At 62.0% G+C, this 9178-nt stretch overlaps 2 protein-coding genes across 2 annotated transcripts; one reads left to right on the top strand and one right to left on the bottom strand.

Moving 5' to 3' along the window:
- Positions 1-408: 408 nt before the first annotated feature.
- On the top strand, positions 409-7345 carry LOC136830456 (proline-rich protein 36-like). Its single transcript, XM_067089992.1, has 3 exons — positions 409-613; positions 1630-6449; positions 7283-7345. Exons 1-3 carry the CDS (start codon positions 409-411, stop codon positions 7343-7345), a joined length of 5088 nt encoding a protein of 1695 aa, XP_066946093.1.
- Positions 7346-7382: 37 nt separating this feature from the next.
- Positions 7383-8458, bottom strand: LOC136830455 (uncharacterized). The gene is made up of 2 exons (XM_067089990.1): positions 8126-8458; positions 7383-8042 (listed from the first exon to the last, which is right to left on the bottom strand). Exons 1-2 carry the CDS (start codon positions 8456-8458, stop codon positions 7383-7385), a joined length of 993 nt encoding a protein of 330 aa, XP_066946091.1.
- Between the last annotated feature and the right edge of the window lie 720 nt (positions 8459-9178).

Raw genomic sequence — 9178 nt, 5'->3', positions numbered from 1 at the left:
AGCTTCTCGCATTTATTTCTTCAGAACTCTTCCATGTTTGGTTTAACACCGTTTTTCTCGTGTTTCGTCTTACTTCAATGTTAATTTTAATGCATTTCTTGTTTTCTATATCACTCGTTGGCTCATTCTTCAACTCAGTTCGTTTTACATTTAATTCATTCTTCGTGAAACTGGATAATGTGGTCTTTCTTGCCCCCACCCCCATTCACCATTCCCCATTCCCCGCTCCCCCTGCCCCACAAGCATTCTAATCGAAGCAGGTGCAGCCGGGATCCCATTACCAATCAAAACACACGCTAAAAACTCCGGTATTTCTTCATTAGGTAGAAATATGGCTGCGCTGTCGAGGGTCACGGGTTTTGACGGACGAGTGTTTTGAGCTGGGTTACGCGTTAGGGGATTGATATAATGGCCCTCGGTCACGTTGATTTTGATAAATCCTCCCCTCCCCTCCCCTCCCTCTCGGAGGGGGGAGAGTGTGGGAGTAAGGGGCGTTGTGGGAAGGACTCAAGTCAAGCTGGGAAGCTTCAAATTTTATCGGTTGCAGTAATGAGCTGTGTTTTGGATACATCTGAATTCCGAAGGCGTGGTGAGGTAGCAGATGGCAACAGGAGTACTGGTGACGACAATAGAAATAGAATTATTTTTATTATTATTCATAAGATGGACCCCATTCATATGAAACAAACCCACACGGGCAATCGATTTGAAATTCATGCTTCGAAATAATGTTTATTAGAAAGAAGTAACAGAAGGTAATGGGACAATGGCAATTATAATAATGATGATAATTTACTTTATTTCATTTCATGGCCATGCTCAGATAGAATTCACAAACGATAGAAGAATACAAAATACATTAAAAAGATGAAAAAACTGGTACAAGCTACACTAATAATAAACGGATAATATAGACAGTAACTTGGAATTAGAGGTAGCGATGGGTTTAATTAACTTTAGTGAAAACTAATTTGCAGTGATAAAAACAATAAGAAATGAGCAGTATGCTTGATACATCTGGAAATAGTAACAAATTGGAGGAACAGTGAAGATGATGTCGATAACGTTAGAATAACTGGGATAACAATACTTATAACACCAGCATTAATAACGTATATCACAGTGATTTCTAATGAAATGTTTGCACAGAACAACTGCATTCATAACTGATTATGCATTATATTTTTCTCAAGTTATTTATTTACTCCTCTTTTTAGAATAATAATTACATTTTCATATTGTTCAAATTAATGGTTACCCACGACTAAAAGTCAAATGGGCCATTGTAGCTCGAAGGCATACTGCTGGGCGGCCCTGCTGTAGCCCTTGCTGTAGCCCTTGCTGTGTAGACCTTGCTTAGAACCTGTGGCTACAGAATGAATAAGAAATACTACAGACTCCACCTGTGGTCAGATAGAATATTCATAAAGCTGATAAGAAACAGATTAAACATATTGTATGGAATAATACCACACGATATTCTGTAGATCTAAGAGTATCTAAGAGTTAATCAGGGTTTAGTTATGCTACTGTTAACAAAAGAGTAGTAGAATTATGTGGAGGATTTTCAACTTTTGATATATAGTTTACAGAATACATGTCTACAGTAACTTCATTACATATATATAGGTCGCGGTCCCCAACCGGTGGTGGCGGGTCCCCCCAACCGGTGGTCGCGCCCCAACCGGTGGTGGTCGTCCCCAACCCGTCAACCGTGGCCCCCAACCGGTGGTGGTCGCGCCCTCAACCGTGGTGGCGCCCCCAACCGGTGGTTCCCAACCGGTGGTCGCGGCCCCCAACCGTGGTCGCGCAAAACCAGTGGTCTTCAACCGGTGGTCGCGTCCCCAACCGGTGGTCGGTCAACCGGTGGAAAAAATGCCCCAACCGTGGTCGCAGTGGTCGCCCCAACCGGGTGGTGGCGGCCTCAACCGGTGGTCGGTCCCCAACCGGTGGTCGCTCCCCAACCGGTGGTCGCGCCCCCAACCGTGGTCGCGCGCCTCAAACCGGTGGTCGCGGTCCCCCAACCGTGGTCGGCCCCACAACCAGTGGTCGGCCCTCAACCGGTGGTCGCGCCCCCAACCGTGGTCGCGGCTCAACCGGTGGTCGCAACCGGTGGTCGCGGCCCCCCAACCGGTGGTCGCGGCCCCCAACCGGTGGTCGCGGCCCCCCAACCGGTGGTCGCGGCCCCCAACCGGTGGTGGCGGCCCCAACCGGTGGGTCGCGGCCCCAACCGGTGGTCGGTCCTCAACCGTGGTCGCCCCCAACCGCCAACCGTGGTGGTGGTTCGCGCCCCCAACCGGTCCCCAACCGTGGTCGCGCCCCTCAACCGTGGTCGCGCCCCCCAACCGGTGGTCGCGGCGCCCCAACCGTGGTGGTCGCGGCCCCCAACCGGTGGTGGTGGTGGCGTGCCCCCAACCCAACTGGTGGTGCTCCCCCAACCGGGTGGTGGTCGCGGCCCCCAACCGGTGGTGGCGGCCCCAACCGGTGGTCGCGGCCCCCCAACCGGTGGTCGCGCCCCCCAACAACCGGTGGTCGCGTCCCCAACCGTGGCCCCCAACCGTGGTCGCGCCCCCAACCGGTGTTCGCGGTGGTGGTCGCGCCCCAACCGTGGTCGCGCCCCAACCGTGGTCGCGGCCCCCAACCCAGTGTCGCGTCCCCCAACCGGGTGGTCGCGCCCCAACCGGTGGTCGCGGCCCCCAACCGGTGGTCGCGTCCCCCAACCGGTGGTCGCGGCCCCCCAACCGGTGGTCGCGGCCCCCCAACCGGTGGTCGCGGCCCCCCAACCGGTGGTCGCGGCCCCCAACCGGTGGTCGCGGCCCCAACCGGTGGTCGCGGCCCCAACCGGTGGTCGCGGTCCCCCAACCGTGGTGGTGGCGGCCCCCAACCGTGGTTCTGGTCCCCAACCGCGGTCGCGCCCCCAACCGTGGTCGCGCCCCCAACCGATGGTGGTCGCGCCCCCAACCGTGGTCGCGCCCCAACCGGTGGTCGCCCCCCAACCGTGGTGGCGCCCCCAACCGCTGGTCGCGTCCCCCAACCGTGGTCGCGGCTCCCCAACCCGTGTTGGTGGTGGCGCCCCCAACCGGTGGTGGCGGCCCCCAACCGTGGTCGCTTCCCCCCACCAACCGCCCCCAACCGGTGTGGTCGTGGGCCCTCAACCGTGGTCGCGGCCCCAACCGTGGTCGCGTCCCCCAACCGGTGGTCGCGGCCCCCAACCGTGGCGCGCTGGTCCCCAACCCGTGGTCGGTCCCAACCGCTGGTCGCGCCCCCAACCGGTGGTGGCGGCCCCCCAACCGGTGGTGGCGGTCCCCCAACCGGTGGTGGCGGTCCCCCAACCGGTGGTGGCGGCCCCCCAACCGGTGTTCGCGTCCCCAACCGTGGTGGCGCTCCCCAACCGGTGGTGGTCGTGGTCGCGCCCCCAACCGGTGTTCGCGGGTGGTCGCGGCCCCCAACCGTGGTTCGCGGCCCCAACCGGTGGTGGCGGGCCCCAACCGTGGTGGCCGCCCCCAACCGGTGGTCGGTGGTGGCGCCCCCAACCGCTGGTCGCGCCCCCAACCGGTGGTCGCGCCCCCAAAGGTGGTGGTCGCGTGCCCCCAACCGTGGTCGCGCCCTCAACCGGTGGTGCTCTCAACCGCGCCCCCAACCGTGGTTCGCCCCCCCAACCGGTGGTCGCGCCGCCCAACCGTGGTGGTGGTGGTCAACCGGTGGCGGCCCCAACCGCAGTGGTGGTCGCGGCCCCAACGTGGTGGTGGTCGCGGCCCCCAACGTGGTGGTGGCGTCCCCAACCGGTGGTCGCGCCCCCCAACCTGGTCCCCCAACCGGTGGTCGCGCCCTCAACCGGTGGTCGCGGCCCCCAACGGTGGTCGCGCCCCCAACCGTGTTGGCGGCCCCCAACCGTGGTCGCGCCCCCAACCAGTGGTCGCGGCCCCCAACCGTGGTCGCGTCCCCAACCGTGGTCGCGCCCCCAACGGTGGTCGCTGGTCCCAACCGTGTGGTCGCGCCCCCAACCAGTGGTGTCGCGGCCCCCAACTGGTGGTGGCGGTGGTGGCGGCCCAACCGTGGTGGCGGCCCCCAACCGGTGGGCGCTCCCAACTGGTGGTGGCGGCCCCAACCGCTGGTGGCGCCCCCAACCGCTGGTGGCGGCCCCAACCCGGCCCCCAACCGGTGGTGGCGGCCCCCCAACCGGTGGTGGCGGCCCCCAACCTGGTCGCGGCCCTCAACCGCTGGTGGCGGCCCCCAACCGCTGGTGGCCTGACAACCGGTGGTGGCCTCAACCGGTGGTGGCCTCAACCGGTGGTGGCGCCCCCAACCTGGTGGTCGCGGCCCCCCAACCGGTGGTCGCGGCCCCAACCGGTGGTCGCGGCCCCCCAACCGGTGGTCGCGCCTCAACCGGTGGTGGTCGCGTCCTCAACCACTGGTCGCGCCCCCAACCGGTGGTCGCGCCCCCCCAACCGGTGGTCGCGCCCCTAACCGCTGGTCGCGCCCAACCGGTGGTCGCGCCCCAACCAACGCGCTGGTCGAGGCCCCCTGGTGTTCGCGGCCCCCAACAGGTGGTGTTTGCGCCCCAACCGTGGTCGCGGTCCCCAACCAGTGGTCGCGCCCCCCAACGGTGGTCGCGGTGGTCGCCCCCCAACCGGTGGTCGCGCCCCCCAACCGGTGGTCGCGCCCCCAACCGTGGTCGCGTCCCCAACCTGGTGTTCGCGGCCCCCAACCGTGGTGCGGTCGCGCCCCCAACCGTGGTCGCGCCCCAACCGGTGGTCGCGTCCCCAACCGTGGTGCGGTCGCCCCAACCGTGGTGTCGCGTCCCCAACCAGCTGGTCGCGGCCCCCAACCGGTGGGCCCTCCAACCGGCCCGCGTGGTGGCGCCCCCAACCGCTGGTGGCGGCCTCAACCATTGCTGGTGGTCGCGGGCCCCCAACCGCTGGTGGCGGCCCCAACCGCTGGTGGCGCCCCCAACCGCTGGTGGCGTGCCCCCCCCAACCCTGGTGGCGTGGCCCCCAACGTGGTGGGCCCCAACTGGTGGTGGCGGCCCCCAACCGTGGTCGCGGTCCCCCAACCGTGTGGTCGCGCAACCCCAACCGCTGGTCGCCCCTCAACCGGTGGTGTGGTCGCCCCCAACCGTGGTGTTCAACCGTGGTCGCGCCCCAACCGGCTGGTCGCGCCCCCAACCCGCTGGTGGCGGCCCCCCCAACCGCTGGTGGCGGCCCCCAACCGCTGGTGGTGGTCGGTGGCCCTCAACCGCTGGTGGCGGCCCCCCAACCGGTGGTGGCGGGCCCCCAACCGGTGGTGGCGCCCTGGTGGCGGCGTCCCCAACCGCTGGTGGCGGCCTCAACCGGTGGCGGCCCCAACCGCTGGTGGGTCAACCGGTGGCCCCCAACCGCTGGTGGCGCCCCAACCGCTGGTGGCGGCCCAACCGCTGGCGCGGCCAACCGCTGGTGGCGCGCCCCAACCGCTGGTCGCGCCCCCAACCGCTGGTCGCGCCCCCAACCGCTGGTCGCGTGCCCTCAACCGCTGGTCGCGCGCCCCAACCGTGGTGGCCCCAACCGCGGGGCCCCAACCGTGGTCGCGCCCCCAACCGCTGGTCGTGGCCCCCAACCTGGTGGCGCCCCCAACCGCTGGTCGCCGGTGGCGCCCCAACCGCTGGTCGCGCCCCCAACCGCTGGTGGTCGCGCCCCCAACCGCTGGTCGCGTCCCCCAACCAACCGTGCCCCCAACCGCTGTTCGCCCCCAACCGCTGTTCGCGGCCCCCAACGGTGGTCGCGCCCCCAACCGGTGGTCGCGCCCCAACCGGTGTTCGCGCCCCAACCGCTGGTGGCGCCCCCAACCGCTGGTGGCGGCCCCCAACCGCTGGTGGGCCCCCAACCGGTGGTGCTGGTGGCCCCCAACCGCTGGTTTCAACCTGGTGGTCGCCCCAACCGCTGTGGTCGCGCCCCCAACCGCTGGTCGCGGCCCCCCCAACCGCTGGTCGCGCCCCCAACCGTGGTGGCGCGGCCCCAACTGGTGGCCCCCAACCGCTGGTCGCGGCCCCCAACCGCTGGTGGCGCGCCCCAACCGCTGGTGGCGGCCCCCAACCGCTGGTGGCGCGCGGCCCCAACCGCTGGTCGCGTTCTCAACCGCTGGTGGCGCCCCCAACCGCTGGTGGCGCCCCCAAACGCTGGTTCAACCGCTGGTGGGCCCCCAACCGCTGGTGGCGCCCCCAACCGCTGGTCGCGCCCCCAACCGCTGGCGGCCCCAACCGCTGGTGGCGCCCCAACTGGCTGGCGCCCCCAACCGCTGGTCGCGGCCCCCAACCGCTGGGCCCCAACCGCTGGTCCCCCCCAACCGCTGGTCGCGTGGTTCCGGCCCCCAACCGCTGGTCGCGCGCCCCAACCGCTGGTCCGCCCCCAACTGTGGTCGCTGGCGGCCCCCAACCGCTGGTCGCGGCCCCCAACCGCTGGTCGCGGCCCCCAACCGCTGGTCGCGGCCCCCAACCGCTGGTCGCGGCCCCCCAACCGCTGGTCGCGGCCCCCCAACCGCTGGTCGCGGCCCCCCAACCGCTGGTCGCGGCCCCCAACCGGTGGTCGCGGCCCCCAACCGCTGGTCGCGGCCCCCAACCGGTGGTCGCGCAACCCCAACCGCTGGTCGCGCCCCCAACCGCCCCCAACCGCTGGTCGCGGCCCCCCAACCGCTGGTCGCGGCCCCCCAACCGCTGGTCGCGCCCCCCAACCGCTGGTGGCGGCCCCCAACCGCTGGTCGCGGCCCCCCAACCGCTGGTCGCGGCCCCCCAACCGTTGTGTTCGCCCCCAACCGGTGGCCCCCAACCGCTGGTCGCGCCCCAACCGTGTTCGCGGCCCCCAACCGCTGGTTCGCCCCCAACCGTGGTCGGCCCCCAACCGCTGGTCGCTGGTCCCCCCAACCGCTGGTCGCGCCCCCAACCTGGTGGCTGGTCGCGGCCCCCAACCGCTGGTGTTGGTGGTGGCCCCAACCGGTGGTGGCGCCCCCAACCGCTGGTGGCGGCCCCCAACCGCTGGTCGCTGGCCCCCAACCGCTGTTCGCTCCCCCAAACTGGTGGCGGCCCCCAACCGCTGTTCGCGTTCCCAACCGCTGTTCCTGGTGGCGGCCCCAACCGTGGCCCCCAACCGTGTTCGGCCCCCAACCGTGTTCGCTGGTCGCTCCCCAACCGTGTGTCGCGCCCCAACCCAACCGCTGTTCGCTGCCCCCAACCGCTGTGGTCGCCCCCCAACCGGTGTTCGCGGCCCCCCAACCGCTGGTCGCGGCCCCCCAACCTCAAGAGTTGGTGTCTTAGGAAAACCCGTCTCCGAATTCCTTTGATGAACTTGGAAAAAGTAGAGCAATGTCGGCCCCATAGTAATGACCTTTCGGAAGAGTAAGGCTAGCATCAGTCTTTATCTTCTGCCAGTAGGTCTCTTCAGGATGTACTCGTAAGCCAAATTGTAACCACTCTTGCTCCCTCCACAGGTCCTTCTCGTCCCAGCGGAGTGTCTGGATTTCCTCCGTGGATCTTCTCTTTTGACCTTTCTCCTGCCTTTCCACACTTCAGCCTTCCTTTGGCGCTTTCTCCTCTTCTTTTCCTCCTTGCGAGCTTTTCGTGCCTCCCTTCTCCACTTTCGATCAGCCTTCCTTAACTCCTTATCCAACCGCCTCATAGTCTCGAGTTCTATTTGTCTCCATTCTACCTGAGCCCTCCATTCCTCCTCAGCTAATGTTATTAGAGTCCTGATCAGTTCTCGTTGTATCCTCGCTTCTTCAGCACTTCTTCCAGCCTCCTCTCCCCGCGTTCTCTCCTCACACTCCCGTCTTAGAGTTCTCAATACCTCCTTTCGGAAGGCCCTCCTTATCTCCCGTCGTATCCTCTCTCCTTCATTTCTTCTTTGAAGCATCCTCTCGAGTTCTCTCCGCTCTCTCTCCTCTCGCTTCCGATTTAGGGATCTCATTGCCTCCTTTCCAAAGGCTCCCAGAGCCTGCCTCTCCCTAAATGTCTTCCTTATCACCTCCTTGAGCATCTCATCTGTATCCTCCATAAGTTCTTCCCGATCAAGTCCTTCCTGTGCAGGGTCGTGTTGAGCCTCCTCTTTAAACTTTTTGTTTTTCACCTTTTCCAAAACCGTATTCTGTTCCCCCTCTTTACCATTATAATCTCTGCTTCTTCTTCTTCGTCTGATTCTTCTTTTTTCGTACTTTTCTTAGTGTTTTCTGGCTGAGTATCACCATCGCCAAATTTTTTCGAATTTTGTTCATCGTCTAGTTTTGTCTTTGAATCGCTTTTCCGCTTCACATCTTCTTCGAGCCTTAGTTTTTCTTCCTTCAGCTTGTTGATTTCCTCTTCCAATGTCCTGAAGTCTCTGTCCCTCTCTTGCATAGCAATGGTCAGGGCCTGTAACCACCGCTTGTGATCTGCCAGACCGTTTTCCAAACAGGTTATTTTGTTGGTCTGCTTTTCTCTCCTTCTCGAGCAATTCATTCTTCATCAGGAGAAGATTCTGTTCTGCCATGAGATGGAGTATTTTCCCTTCCAGTTCTCTTTTCTTAATTTCATTTTTCGTCAGCTAAATCACGTACTTTCTTCTCCAGCCTTCTGACCGTCCTTTCATTTTGCGATCTTTCCTTTAGAGGCCCTTCAGTGCCGTCCTGCCGTTTCCTTTTTGATGCAAACTTCAATCAAAATATTGGACAGCATGTTTATCGTGGCCGAGTAAGACGCCTGAGGGTAAAGGTATGTTTTAAAATCGGCCACGGGGGGCTTCAGAGTCTTCTTCAGTCTTCGGAGACAGACGGCGAAGAAGCAGCCAGTCCTTTCGTTCGTCCTCTTCATCCTTGTGTGCGTGCGTGTGTTTAAGGGCACTTTTCACGTTGGAATTCTTTAGATGTTGATCCTTACTATGTCTTCGAGCGTTCTCCATGATGGAGTGCAGGATATATATATATATATATATATATATATATATATATATATATATATATATATATATATATATATATATATATATATATATATATATATATATATATATATCTGTATATATACATGAAATTTTTTATCACTGTGATTTATGTACATTCATGAAGCAACAAATATTGTTTAAAATATCGAATTCACGCTACTTCGGGAATATCCCCGATGGGAAATTATCAACGAAGGGGAATTTATAAGTGATAAATGGATCGGTACTGCCGGGTCATA

The sequence above is a fragment of the Macrobrachium rosenbergii genome, chromosome 46, assembly GCF_040412425.1.
Source record: "Macrobrachium rosenbergii isolate ZJJX-2024 chromosome 46, ASM4041242v1, whole genome shotgun sequence".
In the NCBI taxonomy this organism is placed as follows: domain Eukaryota; kingdom Metazoa; phylum Arthropoda; class Malacostraca; order Decapoda; family Palaemonidae; genus Macrobrachium; species Macrobrachium rosenbergii.
Note: the sequence above shows the minus strand (reverse complement) of the source record. Positions and strands in the feature narration are given on the sequence as shown.

What these genes read in the sequence shown, in the direction of transcription:
- LOC136830456 (XM_067089992.1), top strand. Translation starts at nt 409, where the DNA reads ATGGCCCTCGGTCACGTTGATTTTGATAAATCCTCCCCTCCCCTCCCC. An exon ending in GGTAGCAGATGGCAACAGGA is followed by an intron (nt 614 to 1,629) that starts GTACTGGTGACG and finishes ACATATATATAG; the next exon opens with GTCGCGGTCCCCAACCGGTG. An exon ending in GCTGGTCGCGGCCCCCAACC is followed by an intron (nt 6,450 to 7,282) that starts GCTGGTCGCGGC and finishes TTGGTGTCTTAG; the next exon opens with GAAAACCCGTCTCCGAATTC.
- LOC136830455 (XM_067089990.1), bottom strand. Translation starts at nt 8,458, where the DNA reads ATGAATTGCTCGAGAAGGAGAGAAAAGCAGACCAACAAAATAACCTGT. An exon ending in AAGAAGCAGAGATTATAATG is followed by an intron (nt 8,043 to 8,125) that starts GTAAAGAGGGGG and finishes GACCCTGCACAG; the next exon opens with GAAGGACTTGATCGGGAAGA.